Consider the following 18,889-nt stretch of genomic DNA (forward strand, 5'->3'; position numbering starts at 1 on the left):
TGTTTCACACTTTTTTGTTAAGTATATAATTCCACATGTGTTACTTCATAGTTTTGATGCCTTCAGTGTGAATGTACAATTTTCATAGTCATGAAAATACAGAAAAATCTTTAAATGAGGTGTGTCCAAACTTTTGTTCTGTACTAATATATATATATATATATATATATATATATATATATATATATATATATATATATATATATATATATATATATATATATATATATATATATATATATATATATATATATATATATATATATATATATATATATATCCCCTCCTCCCCCAATATTTGGACTATAAGGGTATACGCCCTATAAGATGACAACCGGCGTATAAGACGACTCCTGACTTTTGAGAAGATTCAGGGGTTAAAAAGTCATCTTATACGCCGGAAAATACGGTATATAAATCTGATATCGCTGTAGTCGTACTGACCCGAAGAATAAAGCTGCCTTATCAATTTTACCACACTCTGAATGGCATAAGAAAAATAACCAAAAAACAATTCCTGAATTGCTGGTTTTTGTTCATTGTGCCTTCCAAAAAACGTAATAGAAAGTGATCAAAAGATGTAATTTGCCCGAAAATGGTACCAATAAAAAAAAGTCAACTCATCCCACAAAAAACAAGCAGTCACATGACCCTGTCGGCAGAAATATGGAAAAATTATAACCATCAAAATATGGCGATGCACAAACTTGTTTTTACAATAAAAACCGTCTTTTAGTGTGTGACAGGAGACAATCATAAAGACCTGATATAAATCTGATATCGCTGTAAACGCACCAATCCGAATAAAGTCATATAATCATTTACACTACACGAGGAAAGGTGTGAAAAATAAATAAAACAAATTTTTCACCTTCTGTTGATTTGTTAATTCTGCCTCCCAAAGATCGAGTTAAGGCTCAGCAAACATTTGCTCTACGCGGAGTGCTTATACCGCTGTTTCCATGTAGATTTCTGAAATACGTGATTCAGACGGAAACCCTGGCAGAAGATTCCCTATGATGAGGCAGATGGAGACACTGTGGACACCGTCTAGCCTATAGTCCAGCGGTGTCCATCTTTTTATTAGGCGTGCATAAAAGTGCCGTCTGCAACAGTTTTGTACACTTGTGAAAAGAAGGATGACGCTGAACAGAGGCCAGACAGTCCAGAGTAACTCTGCTGAAGCATTTAGTGAATGGATCCATCAGGGGGTTTCATCTGATTCACTTCACTCTGAGATTTAGATGGAAACCCCGATATAAGTGCTCAGCCAAGAGCGCAGGATAAATGTGATCCCAAACGTTATATAAAATGTTCCCAATAAACGCTTCAACTCCATTCACAAAAAAAGCAAGTCCCCACTCAGGTCTGTCATCTGTTAACGGAAATATAGGGGGCTTCCACGTTACTGGTAGCACAAAGGCTCTGGAAAAACTAAATGGATACTCGCACTCCAAGAGATATCCAGCAAATTCTGCGCTCCCAAATCCAAATGTCCTCCTCCCTTCTGAACTCCAGTGTGTCTAAACCGCAGTTAGCGTCCACGTTTGGCATTTCTGTAGCGATGAGAGCCTGCCTAGTTTAAAGGTGCACGTCTCCAGAAGCACGAACTGGGCATAACATAGAGGTCACTACAACGTTTTGGTCACTATAAAGGCAGTTAGCAATTTTCACTCAGCAACATCCACTGCTGCTTGCTTCTGGAAAACACCCATGGAGTCAAAATCATCACTATACCTGTAGGTAAATTCACAAAAGGGGAATAATTTCCAAAATGGGGTCACTGTATATGGAATCCGCAAACTATTTTAGGAAAATCTGCGCTCCAGGAGGCAAAAAGTGCACCGTCCCTCCAGAGTCTCATCATATGGCTAAGCAGTACTGCACACATATGGGGTATTTCTAAATTCAACTGAAATTGTGGGACAAATTTTGGTGCCATTTTTACCAATTTCCCAGTGTGAAAATGTAAAATCTGGGCCTCAAACAAAGTTTTGGTGGTAAAAATTGTAATATTTTTTCTTTACTGCCCAATGGTATAAAATGCTGACACACCGGTGGTGTCAATATGATCCCCTAGATTAAATGAGGTCACTTATGGGGGATTTGGCTGATCTGGCACCTCAGGGGCTGTGCCAATATGACAAGGCACCCGCAAATCAATCCAGCAGAAACTTTGCCTCAAAAGTAATTTTCGACCACATATCAGGTATCTGCATACTCAGGAGAAATTGCACAACAAATTGTATGGTGCAATTTTTCCTGTTACCATAGTGAAAATGCAAAATTTGGAGCGGCTTAAAACATTTTTGTGGAAAAAAGTGACTGCATTATTTTCACGGCTCAACGTCATAAACTTCTATGACGCATCTGGGGGTTCAAGGTGCTCACCACACATCTAGATAAGTTCCCAGAGGGGTCTAGTTTCTAGAATGGTAACACCTATGGAGGTTCCACTGTTTAGGCACAATTGCACAACAAATTTTGGGGCCCATTCTCTCGTTACAGTTGTGAAAGTAAGAAAAAAAATGGGTCTAAAATAAAATTTGTGAAAAAAAAAAGTTATTTTTTCCTTCCACTAAATCCTGTGAAGAACCTGAAGGGTTAATAAACTTCTTGAATGTGGCTTTGAGCACCTTGAGGGGTGCAGTTTTTAGAATGGTGTCACTTTTGGGTATTTTATGTCATGTAGACCCCACAAAGTCACTTCAAATGTGATGTGGTCCCTAAAAAAAATGGTACATTTTCTTGTAAAATTGAGAAATTGTTGGTAAACTTTTAACCCTTTTAACTTCCTAACAAAAAAAAATGATGTTCCCAAAATCATGCTGATGTAAAGTAGACATGTGGTAAATGTTAATTAACTATGTTGTGTCACATGACTCTCTGATTTAAGGGCATAAAAATTGAAAGTTTGAAAATTGCTACATTTTCGCCAAATTTCCGACTTTTTCACAAATAAACGTAAGTCATATCAAATAAATATTATCACTATCATGAAGTACAATATGTCACAAAAAAATAGTCTCAGAATCAGTGGAATCCGTTGAAGCGTTCCAGAGTTATTACATCAAAGTGACACTGGTCAGAATTAAAAAAAAAAAAAAAAAATTGTCCCGGTCAGGAAGGTGAAAAAAGACTTCGGGGTGAAAAAGTTAAATAGGCAAATAGCTTTTTCAGAGAGGAAGAATGTTTGGTGCCAAGAATTGGATGCATCACGGTGGCTCAGTGGTTATCACTATAGCCTTGCAGTTCGAGGGTCATGGGTTAATATCCCACCAAGGACAACATCTGCAAGGAGTCTGTATGTTCTCCCCTTGTGTGCGTAGCTTTCCTCCAGCTGCTCGGTTTCCTACCACACTCCAAAGACATACTAATAGAGAATTTAGAATGTGAACCCCAATGGGGACAGTGATGTATAAAGCACTGAGGAATTAGTGGGCACTATACAAGTGAGCAAAATAAAATGTAGCAATCCTAAAAGTCAGTCTCGACCTTTCTATGAGCAATGCCACATGACTTAAGAAGCCAAACCCGACATTCCATTCGCAATAGGTGGCACTAGATTTCAAATCATCGTCCTTTCATCAGAGGCCATTTGCATATTTAAAATTCCCCGAGGAGCATTGCATGGCCTACAAGCGGACATGGAGCTCTCCACCAGAAAAAACTTTCCCCTTTAGACCCCACTGTCAGAGGCCTCGCAACTAGATAATTCAGACCTCCTCTTTCCCATCAGAAGTCATGCGACAAGGCTTGTTAAAGAGAGGATATTGATTTTTAGGATAGTTAAGATTTAGTTGTTTATTTAGCAGTTTTGATGTGGGGTGTATTTATTTTTGCATTAACTAATTTGAGTAAAACTGAAGATTTTGTAAGGAAGGTTATTTTATTAACCGTACTTTCGTGTTCTGGGTTAAAAATATGTTCTTAGGAAACTCAGTCAACATTGTGTTAATTGTGCTCGTGTTCTGTGAGATGTTGATTAAAAATCGTACTTTTCAAAGGGGGTGTACTCACTTATGTTACGATATCTCTCTATAATCAATTACACTCTAAACCAGGCGGGTAACAGTATAAGCGGTGAATGAAGTAGTAGTAGAGCGCAGAGCCGTCACACCATGTAGTTTATTTACAAGGTTGGTTGTGAAAACCAGAATAAATAAAAAGATAAGCGACATAAAACCAAGAAACTAAAAAACAATGGAAAAGAGTGATAAAGACCAGGGGGCTCAATTCCACTAAATTAGAAGCAAGTGGCCCACAAAACAAACTCCTAACGATCAATTAGTGAAGGAATGTACAATGTTATTGTCTAATATTTACAAGAATTGCAGCAACAACATAATTACCTTGTAAACAGACACATGCCGCCCTGTGCAGACATACTCCATAATGGAAGTGCAATGTCTTGATTATATTTTATTATTTTTAAGCAATGTATTGTGGCTTATCGTCTGTGGAACGGATTTTTTTTTTAAATAAAATCACTTTTACAGCAAAAACTAACAGTACAAAGTCATCCACCCATTTAAAATCAGACACATTTTGCTTTGTGTCATAAGAGACCATAATTTTTCTAATTTGATCCCTTTCATTTTTTGCATTAGATGTATGGCTCCTGCATAGCGCCATATTGTAGCATGAAATCCACTCCACCATTCACACTTGTAGAGAAGATTTTTTCTTTTTTTACCTTCTGATTTAAGTCCAGTTTTAGATGGATGACTAGGTTATCATACTTTACTCCAAACTCCTGAAAATAGCAGCTTGAATGAGAACAGTCCTAATATTGAGCAATTGCTCAAACAGGTCTATGATAACAATGTCTACATAGCCACATAAACATGATATCACAAAGTGCACAGAATAAAGGATCCCTGAAGAAAAAGCAGGTGCAATATATATTTTTCTAAGCAGTCATTTACTATTGTATTATGACAGCCATACCACTTACATTTTCCACTCTGCAATGTGCAAAAGTCCCATTTACAGTACAAGGACATTGTTTTTCTGTTTAAAGGGTAAATCCAATGACTATGCCTCTACCAAAAATTAAAGTGTATAGAGGAGATGTAAGAGCAGTCTGTTACACCCCTAGGAGCTTCTTCTGCAGATGTGGCTTGCAAGAAAGACTTCAGGTGCCTTATGTCCCCGGGCAGCCCCCACATATCTTGACGTGGGCACCACATCTTTGGAGGTACCCTTCAAGTAATTCTGAAAAAGAACCACAACCCTTCTCTAATATTCCAGTTATGTAATGGAGGAGATTAAAAATAAACAAATTGGTAAACTATATGTAACCAGGTCTATGTACTTACTCAATTAGACGATTGCTTATATAAGTAAATTACTTGTATGAGTGTCCCAAATTCTTATTCTGACAAGGAAGATCGAATTCAAATTATCAAGCACAGGCATAATGGTGTCAGCTTACAGAATATCATAAATCCTAGTCCTAAAGTGTGGAACCCATATCATATGGTTACGCCATTATGTCTAAAATAGAATAAACCCCAGGATGTCTCACATTCACCATATATCCAGAAGCTACTAGGTATTTTATCAGATGTAATGCCAGTTTATTTCCCTCTTTATAGGCATAACTTCTGTACTCCATCCTAATAATTTTTCAGCATTGCATTCAGATCTTGCCTTGTGCTGCAGGATCTTAAAAGTGCACTTGACCTTGATATTAGTAATTTCAGATTTGGCGAATAACTAGACATTTGCTGGTTTTGTCCTATATTCTGCATGGTCTTCCTATGTCATACACAGTCACGCTGTAAATTTTTGTTATTTTTTCTGTTAGGGAACTATAGGGATCTAGAAATATTGCTACCAGGGGAGGAAAACTCCAAAATAAAGCACCTTGAAGAGGTTGTCCACTACTAATAGATAATGCCCCAATGTATTTAAATGGTGGAAACAAGTGTTTTAGTAAATACCTTCTGTGTGATTGTTGCCTGTGAGTGGCGCTATTGCTGACCGCTCACAGGCATCACGTGACCCCCCGGCTGACAGCTGGGCGTGATTCAGTAACGCGCTCCCCCCTGATTGATGGGTTGTGGGCGGCGTTTCACCGCATGTCACAACCCAGCATCCACCGCGCACTCTCTCAATGAATGCAAAGAGGGAAAGCACGCGGTGGATGCTGAGCTGTGACGTGCAGGGAAACCCCCGCCCACAACCCATCAATCAGGGGGGAGCGCGTCACTGGGTGACGCCCAGCTGCAACCGGAACTTAACATGAGATCAGCGGATGTCAGAACCGGCTGCAGCCGGGGGTCACGTGATGCCTGGTGAGCGGTCAGCAATAGCGCCGCTCATAGACCATCACAACAGAAGGTATTTACAAAAAAACTTATTTCCACCATTTAAACACATTGGGACATTATCTATAGTAGTGGGCAACCTCTTTAAGGCCTCACACAAAATAGCTCAGAAGTTCCAATAAATAAAAAAAATCAATTATGGTGTTGTGTAAGCAGAGTGGCTTAGTGTCATCAGAAAGTGACCTACTGTTTAAATCAATCTTAAGTTACATAAACTTTTCTAAAATTCTAAACGGGTGCAAAACTTCTAAGGAAACTGGCAAAGCTTCCTATGAAAGCTATAAAAATCCCAAAAACGAGGCAGCAGCTCCAAAGTGATGAAAAAGTAAGGATCCTTTACTCACCAACATCAGCTACATTTCAGTTCTCTCTAGGGAGCCATTCATTGCTTGAGAAATGGCCCCATAGAAAGCTGAAAGGTAGCTGATGTCCACAAGTAAAGGATCCGTATCTATATATCCATCTCTCTCTCTCTATATATATACACACAGGTGCATCTCACTAAATTAGAATATCAAAAAGTTAATTTCAGTTCTTCAATACAAAAAGTGAAACTCATTATATAGAGTCATTACAAACAGAGTGACCTATTTCAAGTGTTTATTTCAGTTAATTTTGATGATTATGGCTTACAGCCAATGAAAACACAAAAGTCATTATCTCAGTAAATTAAAATAATAAAAAACTCCTGCAAAGGCTTCCTAAGTATTTAAAAAGGTCCTTTAGTCTGTTTCAGTAGGCTTCACAATCATGGGGAAGACTGCTGACATGACAGATGTCCAGAAGGAAGTCATTGACACACTCCACAAGGTCCCAGAGTTCCAAGTTTCATTTGGAAATCAAGGTCCCAGAGTCTGGAGGAAGAGTGGAGAGGCCACAATCCAAGCTGCTTGAGGTCTAGTGGGAAGTTTCCACAATCAGTGATGGTTTGGGGAGCCATGTCATCTGCTGGTGTAGCGCAGCCGTCTACCAGGAAATTTTAGAGCACTTCATGCTTCCCTCTGCCGACAAGCTTTTTGGAGATGGATATTTCATTGTCCAGCAGGACTTGGCCCCTGTCCACACTGCCAAAAGTACCAATACCTGGTTTAAAAACAACAGTATCACTGGGCTTGATTGGCCAGCAAACTCGCCTGACCTTAACCCCATAGAGAATCTATGGGGTATTGTCAAGAGGAAGATGGGAGACACCAGACCCAACAATGCAGACGAGCTGAAGGCTGCTATCAAAGCCACCTGGGCTTCCATAACACCTCAGCAGTGCCACAGGCTGATCGCCTCCATGCCACGCCGCATTGATGCAGTAATTGATGCAAAAGGAGCCCCGACCAAGTATTGAGGGCATTTACTGAACATACATTTCAGTAGGACAACATTCCGGATTTTAAAAATGTTTTTCAAGCTGTTGTTATAAAGTATTCTAATTTACTGAGATAATGACTTTTGTGTTTTCATTGGCTGTAAGCCATAATCATCAACATTAACAGAAATAAACACTTGAAATAGATCACTCTGTTTGTAAGGACTCTATATAATGAGTTTCACTGTTTGTATTGAAGAACTGAAATTAACTTTTTGATGATATTCTAATTTTGTGAGATGCACCTGTATTTCCTGTTCCTTCATGAAGAGTTTTCAGCAGGCTTCTTATCAAAGGCAGGATCACAATGACAGGTAAAACCTATACATAGCTGATAAGACAGGATACATCAATCACAATTTGTGATGTCACAGCTCACCCGCTCCTCATCTCTTCAGTGACCTTTGTCCAGAATCATTAGATACATCAATACAAAAGAGAGGGTGGAGATTCTACCATTGTGGCTATGTACATGTATTATTTCCTGAAACAAGGAAGTCTACAAAAGCCAAAGTGGCCAGTGTGAAAAGTGCAAGATTTCTATTTTTTGTTTTTAATACAGATTGAGATATGTATTTTTTTAAAAATACATTTAAAACACAAAAACCTGATTTAAACAATAGGTAAACTTTTGGTTGATAGCTTTCCTTGAGGGCGCGTTCAGACGAGTGTGTTATAGGAATGTATTCCGTTTGCGTGCACCAGAGCACACATACCGATAATAAATCAGTGGGCACATGGCAGATTTTCCACACAAACCAATTTGTGTGGAACCCCCCCCCCCCACAAAAAAAACAAAAACACAGTATGCTCCATTCTGCGCCTAATTTACAGACTAGAACAGTGCATTTAAATAGCAGGCAGCTCATGCACACGGACCGGCAGACATGACTCGTTCGTGTTGTGGGATGGCTGTCTGAACCTAGCCTTAAAGTGAACCAATTAGTGAATACATGCTGGGCAATCATTGATATCTCAGCCATGACTTACAGCGGGCGGGGAGAAGCCAGCGAGGGCCCACCTGCACAACTCACCTGCCATGCGGCTCTGTCCCCGGCGGCTATTAAAGCAGGTTTTCCTCTGAAACTCTGCAGTGTTTCAGAGTCAAACATTCTGACCAAGATCATACAGCCAGTGCCGGATACATGCTGCCCACTGATTAAGCAGCATGCATCAGCTGTCAGGATCATTTTAAGGATGGATCAGCACAGCAAGCTATGGTATTATGGCCATCAAACACAACAAAAGAGAACATATGGAAAAAGCAATCATTCACAATTTCCACTTCGCCCAAAAAAAAAAAAAGGGAACACCTCATGCACACATCATAGACAATCCATTGCCGTGAGAGCAAAAATGAAAGCTGGTAATTGGAAGGAACAACACTAATGATTCCTTGTGTCGTAGGCATATAATGTCAGATGATTTTAGTGTTGGTAGGAAAAGCCCATAGGGCTGATTCATCGAAACTTTTAAGTGAGAAAAATGGTGTAAAACATTTGAAAGAGGTGCAAAATTTGTGTGACTATTTGGCATTTACATACTAGTCTGAATCAGCTCCACCGAAGTGGGCAGAACTGAGGTGGGACGTGGTTATGCCCATATGTCAAATTCATTAAAAATACTGGTGTTTTGTATGGCAGAAAGGCTATTCCAGTCCCTTACTGGAGTAGCATTAATTGCGCGGAGAAAAGAGGAACACGTCACTTGCCAAATTCATTAAGTGGCATGCGCCTCTTAATAAATGCGGTGCTGTGTACCCCACCAAGATTGGCATAACGTGAACATGCTCTACGCCAGTCTTGATGAGTCGGCCTCCATGAGTATTCTACGATGAAACTTAAAGTGGCCGGAAAACAAAACTTGTATGTGCCTTGCATATATGACCACAGAGGAGGGGGGAGGACACAGGAATTTTGTAAACTCTAGTTTTCAAATCCCATAAAGAAAAAGCCCAAAGCAAATATCCTGCTTCTAACACATGAAGCGATTGTGGAAGCCATGAATCACAATTCATATAATCCAGGAGCACCCAGTCTGCTTATAACTGTAATTTATGTTTTTCTTTTAACTACTTAAAAGGGGTTGTCTACTGCTGGAAAAAGAAAGGAGAGGTTCCAGCCACAGAAGAAATCCCAAAAATAGTTTCTTTTATTGAGTTAAGATACAGATGCCATGGCACATGTCCATAAAAGCAACGCGTTTCGAACGCAAATTGTGCGTTCTTTATCCAAGCTTGGATAAAGAACGCACAATTTGCGTTCGAAACGCGTTGCTTTTATGGACATGTGCCATGGCATCTGTATCTTAACTCAATAAAAGAAACTATTTTTGGGATTTCTTCTGTGGCTGGAACCTCTCCTTTCTTTTTCCTGCATGGTCTCCGAAGTGGTTCCTCGTGTTCCGTGCCCCAGGACGCTATCACCCAGGTGAGCTGGTGATTCCTTTTTGTGTTGTCTACTGCTGACCACCTCCTTATTAACTGCCCCATATACTTATCTCCTGGACTGGCAGCGCTCCTCTGCTCTGAGCCCCATGTTCCCCGCTAGTCTCATCACAAAAGGTCACGTGATAGCTGCTTCCAATCAGTGAGTGTTGAGCAGTAGAAGTCTTCACAGTGATGCCAGATTGGCTGCAGCAGTCACGTGACATTGTTTAGGTTATGAGCAGCACTCGCCTGGGAGGTAAAGATATAAAAAAAATAGATATTTTTTTTATTGCTGCAGCAAAAATTAATAAGTTTCTCCAGCAGTGGTCAATCCCCTTATTTCAGAATTGTGAAAGTGAACATCAGAAAAACTACCAATTAGAAGACAGTGTCAGTGGATTATTTTTTAATTTGGAGGTATTTTATTTTGGGGCACCCATCAATTTTCAGATCTCCCTTCAAATCTACAAGTCAGGGTGCAATTTCCTGGACCCACTGCTACGGTCATTAGGAAACATGTCCTAACTTCCTACTGGCTAATCAGCAACTAATTAATTTATACCATATCTAAAGTGCTTTTATGCAGATATTCAGATGGAATACTATAAATTAAAAGCTTGATCCAATGGTATACGGAAACAAAAAGTCAATTATAGCCCATCCTGAGAGTATCTGCTAATTAAAACCTGTATCAGTACAGAAGACTGATGGGGGCATTCACAACTGGAAAACAACAAGTTTTAAACTATATTACTTTTCCTATGAAAACTCAGGGCACCGTTAATGGAAACTGGAGCAACTGGAAGTTCTAAGCCTATGGGTCCTAGGAGCATTACCTCTGCTTATCTACGTGATTCTCGAACGTATCCCCATCCCCTGATCCTCTCTAGGGGGGGCTTTAATAATGAGAAGCATTTGTAAAATTCTGGATATATTATAATATATGTTTTCATATAGCAGTCTTTATAGATATTTACACAGAAGGCATCCTCAATTTTGTCATTTTTAAGCGCTTAATAGTTTTCTTCACTTCACAGGGAGGTTAGCCCCCTACAAGGCTTAGCGCACAATCAGCCGGTCTGCACATCAAACTTTCCAACATGGCTTCTGAGTAGAGTACGATTCTCTTCTAAGTACAACCGTGCCTAAGTACAAGGCACCAAGTAGCCGAGAGCCATTTGTCTCCAGTACAGCTTTCTCTTTGAGGAAAGCACTCAGAAGTCCGACCATAATACTCCTTTGCTTCCTTTGTCCACGCTAACTACGTAGGCACCAGAGGGAGACCAGGCGACAGCGTTAATAGCAGAACTGTAAGGAAAAAGATGACAATTAGCAACACAATCCAGGAAATATTATTGGCAAGATGTGGAATTTAATGTGTGCCGAAATAGAAGGACCAATAAAAATACTGGACACTAATTACAGCAATCTGAAGGCAATGCTCCTTTCTTCCAGACTTACCTATGGTGCTTGCCAAGAATCTTTTCCACTTTCCCGGTCATCACATTCCAGAAATATAGAGTGCCCTCTGCTGACCCCGCTGCCACAAATCTACCATCAGGACTGGACAAAATAACATGAAGTTATGTTCATATAAAGGCTGAATGGTCATTTATAAGAAATATCCAGGCTTCTGGTCAAATAGTTTCTACAGAGAACGAATTCCCAAAGGATATCCAAATCCTATGCTATAGGGGACTATACAGACAGTGTGTGCACATTTCCCATAGAGCCATTACCATTTAGACATATAGGCTTACACTTAAGGGGGTTTCCTATCTTATAAAGTAACGACATCTCGTTTTATCAATGGTGGGGATTCAAAGGATACAGACAACAAAGGGGGCGCAATGTTATATTCCCAGCAATTCACGCTGTGCAATTTAGACAGAGGTGTCAAGAAAATGTACACTTTCCTATTTCACTAACACGGAGGTGCTTACCTAAAAATGACTCTAGTCCAATCAGATCCACACTTGAAACCCTGAGCACTAAAGGCAACAAAATATTTGGTAAGAAAAAGGTTCTCTTAAACACAACACTACATATATATGCGCTCACATATATATACTTGCTACAGGTGAGTTTGAACGAGCATCACATGCTTGAATCAAAGTTGTTTACCCACAATTTTAAAAAGGTGCCAGCTATATTTTCCGGCCCATTTTTGGGGTTCTGTGTGAAATTATGTCCAATTTGGCATTTTTTGGAACAATTTCAAGGGTGCCAACTATTTTTCAAGCTGAGAATGTTTGAAAAAGGCTTGCGTTCAAGCTGAAACGTGCAACAATTGTTTTCTGGAGAGCATGGAATAAAAATCTACATGATACATGTGCGCACACAGACATGTTATTAAATGGAAGTATTCCAGATCGTTAAGGAAGAACTCCAACAAATTTATTACAAATACAAACATAAACCTAACCCTTCAACAATATTCTGTGTAATTTTTCTCATCTCAGCTGAGTTGCAACTATTACAACATTGCCCATTTAAAGCCAGAGACATTAAGAGAACCGCATGAGAGGGGAAGAAGTAGTCAAGATGTCAGATGACTGAGGAGGCAATCTCATGGTGCCCACAGGAGCAGATTCTGCACTATGCTGGAGTGCTGCTTTACGAGACCACTGGATCTTCTCCAACTCACCTAAAAGTCTGTCGCACAGCGCTGGCCCGTAAATCTATGATCTTGATTTGGTCGTCCCGGGAGCAACTGAGCAGCTCCGTCCTCTCGGGGTTCAGATCTAGAGCTGTGATTCTACCGTGTAACTCCAGCTCCCGCACTATGCACTCGGTCCTGAAAGGTCAGTCAGCAAATATATTTATATAACACGTGAACAATAGGGGGAAGCAGTGAAGAATGAACATTTACGGAGGAGGAGATATTGCTTGTTAAGTCACATTGAAACATAGTAGATTTTCATAGTAATAGATGTGAATAGGATTATCACTGCAGATACAAGGTGCTGGGGATTTACCCTTTTAAATGCAAGAAGTTTCCTTGGAGGCTAATCTATCTAGTATAATAATGTCGTCTTTATCTTAGCATCCCACATACCTTATATCCCAAAACCGGATCTTTTTGTCAAAGTGCCCACTCATCACACACTGTTCAGTGCAGACGATGTCATTGCAGCTGGAACCCGCAAATACAGTCTTGATACCTTAAATTACAGAGGGGGGAAAAATAAAAAAGTAAAATCACAACACCGCTCAGCCATAACATTAAATAACCTGCTCAATAATATAGAGGAAATTCCCCTCAAACAAACAAAACAGTGGTGAAGGTGTTCTGTGGTGTCTGGGCCCAAAACATTGGCAGCAGTCAGGTGCGGCCTCCATGGACTTATTTTTTAGGACATCCTATAGGTGTTAGAGTAGACTGAGAACTAGGTAATTCAAAGGCCAAGACCAGGCCCGGCCCGGCCCGGCCCAAGACCAGGCCCGGCCCGGCCCGGCCCAAGACCAGGCCCGGCCCGGCCCGGCCCAAGACCAGGCCCGGCCCGGCCCGGCCCAAGACCAGGCCCGGCCCGGCCCGGCCCAAGACCAGGCCCGGCCCGGCCCGGCCCAAGACCAGGCCCGGCCCGGCCCGGCCCAAGACCAGGCCCGGCCCGGCCCGGCCCAAGACCAGGCCCGGCCCGGCCCGGCCCAAGACCAGGCCCGGCCCGGCCCGGCCCGGCCCAAGACCAGGCCCGGCCCGGCCCAAGACCAGGCCCGGCCCAAGACCAGGCCCAAGACCAGGCCCGGCCCAAGACCAGGCCCGGCCCGGCCCAAGACCAGGCCCGGCCCAAGACCAGACCAGGCCCGGCCCGGCCCGGCCCAAGACCAGGCCCGGCCCGGCCCAAGACCAGGCCCGGCCCGACCCGGCCCAAGACCAGGCCCGGCCCGGCCCGGCCCAAGACCAGACCAGGCCCGGCCCAAGACCAGGCCCGACCAGGCCCGGCCCAAGACCAGGCCCGGCCCGGCCCAAGACCAGGCCCGGCCCGGCCCAAGACCAGGCCCGGCCCGGCCCAAGACCAGGCCCGGCCCGGCCCAAGACCAGGCCCGGCCCGGCCCAAGACCAGGCCCGGCCCGGCCCAAGACCAGGCCCGGCCCGGCCCAAGACCAGGCCCGGCCCGGCCCAAGACCAGGCCCGGCCCGGCCCAAGACCAGGCCCGGCCCGGCCCAAGACCAGGCCCGGCCCGGCCCAAGACCAGGCCCGGCCCGGCCCAAGACCAGGCCCGGCCCGGCCCGGCCCAAGACCAGGCCCGGCCCGGCCCAAGACCAGGCCCGGCCCGGCCCGGCCCAAGACCAGGCCCGGCCCGGCCCAAGACCAGGCCCGGCCCGGCCCAAGACCAGGCCCGGCCCAAGACCAGGCCCGGCCCGGCCCGGCCCAAGACCAGGCCCGGCCCGGCCCAAGACCAGGCCCGGCCCGGCCCAAGACCAGGCCCGGCCCGGCCCAAGACCAGGCCCGGCCCGGCCCAAGACCAGGCCCGGCCCGGCCCAAGACCAGGCCCGGCCCGGCCCAAGACCAGGCCCGGCCCGGCCCAAGACCAGGCCCGGCCCGGCCCAAGACCAGGCCCGGCCCGGCCCAAGACCAGGCCCGGCCCGGCCCAAGACCAGGCCCGGCCCGGCCCAAGACCAGGCCCGGCCCGGCCCGGCCCAAGACCAGGCCCGGCCCGGCCCAAGACCAGGCCCGGCCCGGCCCAAGACCAGGCCCGGCCCGGCCCAAGACCAGGCCCGGCCCGGCCCAAGACCAGGCCCGGCCCAAGACCAGGCCCGGCCCGGCCCAAGACCAGGCCCGGCCCGGCCCAAGACCAGGCCCGGCCCGGCCCAAGACCAGGCCCGGCCCGGCCCAAGACCAGACCAGGCCAGGCCCGGCCCGGCCCAAGACCAGGCCAGGCCCGGCCCAAGACCAGACCAGGCCAGGCCCGGCCCAAGACCAGACCAGGCCCGGCCCGGCCCAAGACCAGACCAGGCCAGGCCCGGCCCAAGACCAGACCAGGCCCGGCCCAAGACCAGGCCCGGCCCAAGACCAGGCCCGGCCCGGCCCGGCCCGGCCCAAGACCAGGCCCGGCCCGGCCCGGCCCAAGACCAGGCCCGGCCCGGCCCGGCCCAAGACCAGGCCCGGCCCAAGACCAGGCCCGGCCCGGCCCAAGACCAGGCCAGGCCCGGCCCAAGACCAGGCCCGGCCCGGCCCAAGACCAGGCCCGGCCCGGCCCAAGACCAGGCCCGGCCCGGCCCAAGACCAGGCCCGGCCCGGCCCAAGACCAGGCCCGGCCCGGCCCAAGACCAGGCCCGGCCCGGCCCAAGACCAGGCCCGGCCCGGCCCAAGACCAGGCCCGGCCCGGCCCAAGACCAGGCCCGGCCCAAGACCAGGCCCGGCCCGGCCCGGCCCAAGACCAGGCCCGGCCCGGCCCGGCCCGGCCCAAGACCAGGCCCGGCCCGGCCCAAGACCAGGCCCGGCCCGGCCCAAGACCAGGCCCGGCCCGGCCCAAGACCAGGCCCGGCCCGGCCCAAGACCAGGCCCGGCCCGGCCCAAGACCAGGCCCGGCCCGGCCCAAGACCAGGCCCGGCCCGGCCCAAGACCAGGCCCGGCCCGGCCCAAGACCAGGCCCGGCCCGGCCCAAGACCAGGCCCGGCCCGGCCCAAGACCAGGCCCGGCCCGGCCCAAGACCAGGCCCGGCCCGGCCCGGCCCAAGACCAGACCAGGCCAGGCCCGGCCCGGCCCAAGACCAGGCCCGGCCCGGCCCAAGACCAGACCAGGCCAGGCCCGGCCCAAGACCAGACCAGGCCAGGCCCGGCCCAAGACCAGACCAGGCCAGGCCCGGCCCAAGACCAGACCAGGCCAGGCCCGGCCCAAGACCAGACCAGGCCCGGCCCAAGACCAGGCCCGGCCCGGCCCAAGACCAGGCCCGGCCCGGCCCGGCCCGGCCCAAGACCAGGCCCGGCCCGGCCCGGCCCAAGACCAGGCCCGGCCCGGCCCGGCCCAAGACCAGGCCCGGCCCGGCCCGGCCCAAGACCAGGCCCGGCCCAAGACCAGGCCCGGCCCGGCCCGGCCCAAGACCAGGCCCGGCCCGGCCCAAGACCAGGCCCGGCCCAAGACCAGGCCCGGCCCGGCCCAAGACCAGGCCCGGCCCAAGACCAGGCCCGGCCCGGCCCGGCCCGGCCCAAGACCAGGCCCGGCCCGGCCCGAGACCAGGCCCAAGACCAGGCCCGGCCCACATTAGCTTTTCTGAGGGTCTTCTCCATGACCATGTGACTGAGGCACTTGGTAAATAATACCCACCACATATCTGAAAGAGCAACTGTTTAAGAGATGTTCCAATCCAGACTCACAACAGCACTGAACACCTCTATAATGCTTTTTATAAAACATAAGAGTGATTATTATTATCAGGAAATACTTACACACTTTGTTTCGCAGATCCCACAGTTTCAACGTACGGTCATGACTTCCTGACACAATTCGGGCATTGTCCAATAAGAATTTAGCAGACAACACTTTTCCGCTGTGCCCAGTCAGTGTATGCTGAGGTGAATAAAGATAGGAAAATGTAAGATGTGCCGACCACTCTGACGCAGCTGAGCAGAGTAAAAAAAAAAACCTTGGACTATTTCTTTTTTGCCTTAGTGGCTTTCCACTAATACTTTTGAGAGCAATGGGAACATGGATTTATTTTCACAAAATTTTTCTTTATCCTCTTCACAAAATACCATGACCTTACGTCATATGTTGTGTCCCTGCCTCTAATATTGGCTCACACGCTGAGCCCGCATCTTTCCCTGCACATGATGGCTGATTTAAAAGTCATCATGTGCCTCTAATGGCCGTGGGCAGAGAGAAGCTCCATCCGTGGCTGGTAACCTGTCAAATCCCGCTGTCAAAGATTAACAGGCGCCGGCAGGGAGGGGGGGGGAGAATCGTTCCACGCTTCCATTGGCGCACCCCTGACGTGATCACGGGGAGCTGATGGTTGTCATGTCAGCTGGAGGTCTGGACCCGTGTGTCATTACGATACACCAGTGGAAGCTAGCCCGTGGAATTCTTGTGTGCCTCCTCGACATTTTATTCCCTTTCAAGAATAGATATGGTGTTATACAATTTTTCTATGGTTCCTTCTATATTAAACATGGCGTATTCCCTAGATCCTTATCAGGTACAGATAGATCCATTAAAGGTTCGAACTGCCTTGGGCTGGAAGCTTAACCCATTTTGGCTCAAGCATTTCAACAATATTAAGAGAAATTGGTGGAGTTCTTTGACACTGATGTGGGGTCTGCGCCTAGTAATATAGTGTGAGGTTCCATGAAGGCCTTTTTGAGGAGGGGGCTAATTAATGAAATATAGACAGTAAAAGAACACGCCCCCTCAATAGCTTAGAATGGCCTTTCTTCTGGGTGAGATGTAATGACAGACTGTAATACCACACAGCTCTGTGGTGAGAGCAGACTAAGTGCCAGGAGTAGAGTAGAGATGAGGGCGATTACTAACACCTTTCAGTGCATGGCAGTCAGTGTGGGGGGGAGGGCAGTGCTGGAGAGCTGAGGGGTGTCTCATTACAAACACAACTGCAGCTCTCCTCTCTCAGTGCTGTAAGCTCTGCTGCATCTACCTAACCCCCAACACTGGCTGCCCAAAGATGAAAGGTGTGTGTAATCACACCCAATTGTGCTCTACTCCCAGCACTTAGTAAATCACACGAAGATACATAGTGAGATCAGTGAGGAGGGAATGTTCTTCTTTCCCCCCTTGCTTACAATTAAATCAACCTCATGCAGGGAAAGCACTACACCCCCAGAAACAAGTCTTTGGTATCACCCATTGGGCGAATCAATATATTTATAAATAAATTTATAACCTAAATTTTATAAGCTAGTATCTCCGAAATGGAAAAGACGACGTTTTCCTCAACTGTTCAGCCACTATTCCATGATATCACCAGTTCACCATGCTCAGCCTGGTGACAGATCCTATTGAACGTGGCTGCAGTAGAGCTCACTGCAGTGTGACTGCATGTCTGTGGTCAATCCATAGTGTAAGATAACCACTTGTTTGATATCAGTTTTATAACTCACTGTGGTATAAAGTTCCACACAAAAAAAAATCATGGCCATACCCGAAGGCGGTAATCATCAACCGTCCAAATCCTGCTGGCAAAATCATTAGATGCAGCCAAAATGTAGGAGCCCTAGAAGAGAAGAAATACAGCATACCATGTTTAAATGCTCAGCATAGGTCAGCCTTTGTCCCTGCCCTCAGTATTAAAGGGGTTGTCCCATGTGCACTTAGAATAGAATGCCACACAGATTCCTATGTTGATGTAGTTATCTAGATATTAAATGTATTTTCCCCACAAAGAACATTTTATTCAATAGATCTTAGAATAATAATAATTTCCACAATTGGATGTGTTTAAATAAAATGTTCCTGTGCTGAGATAATCTTATAAATGTGCCCATGCTGTTTACTGTGTAATGGCTGTGTCTGACCGTGCAGGGACATGGTCTGATCATACCACATCTCCTGGGGAGGTGAGGACGCAAAAGAGTATGCAGACATTACAGCACAGGATCATATAACTGCACTTTTGACATGTTAAGAGTTTTCGGATTACGGAGGTCCAGGTGCCAAGATCCCCCAAATCACTAAAACAAAGGCGCAGAAGCACTCACTTGAGAGCTCCTCACATCAGACCAAGGGCATATTCAGAGGTCTGATTTTTCCCCATACAAGAAAAATGGACTGATTTCTTGGGTCAGACTTTGATCAGAGTTTTTCTCATA

At 46.5% G+C, this 18,889-nt stretch overlaps 1 protein-coding gene across 3 annotated transcripts in view; it reads right to left on the minus strand.

Moving 5' to 3' along the window:
• Positions 1–10,388: 10,388 nt before the first annotated feature.
• ATG16L1 (autophagy related 16 like 1) overlaps positions 10,389–18,889 on the minus strand; it is a 47,359-nt gene continuing 38,858 nt past the window's right edge. For all 3 annotated transcript variants that reach the window (XM_073674488.1, XM_073674487.1, XM_073674486.1), the window contains 7 exons: positions 18,223–18,294; positions 16,514–16,634; positions 13,182–13,287; positions 12,771–12,920; positions 12,067–12,114; positions 11,585–11,686; positions 10,389–11,431 (listed from right to left, as the gene is read on the minus strand). In XM_073674488.1, the coding sequence (XP_073530589.1) occupies positions 11,338–11,431; positions 11,585–11,686; positions 12,067–12,114; positions 12,771–12,920; positions 13,182–13,287; positions 16,514–16,634; positions 18,223–18,294 (693 nt within the window). In that variant the 3' untranslated portion in view covers positions 10,389–11,337. The remainder of the gene's footprint in view (positions 11,432–11,584; positions 11,687–12,066; positions 12,115–12,770; positions 12,921–13,181; positions 13,288–16,513; positions 16,635–18,222; positions 18,295–18,889) is intronic.

The sequence above is a fragment of the Phyllobates terribilis genome, unplaced genomic scaffold (assembly GCF_046119375.1).
Source record: "Phyllobates terribilis strain yellow unplaced genomic scaffold, ASM4611937v1 Scaffold_3__8_contigs__length_932513732, whole genome shotgun sequence".
Taxonomy (NCBI): domain Eukaryota; kingdom Metazoa; phylum Chordata; class Amphibia; order Anura; family Dendrobatidae; genus Phyllobates; species Phyllobates terribilis.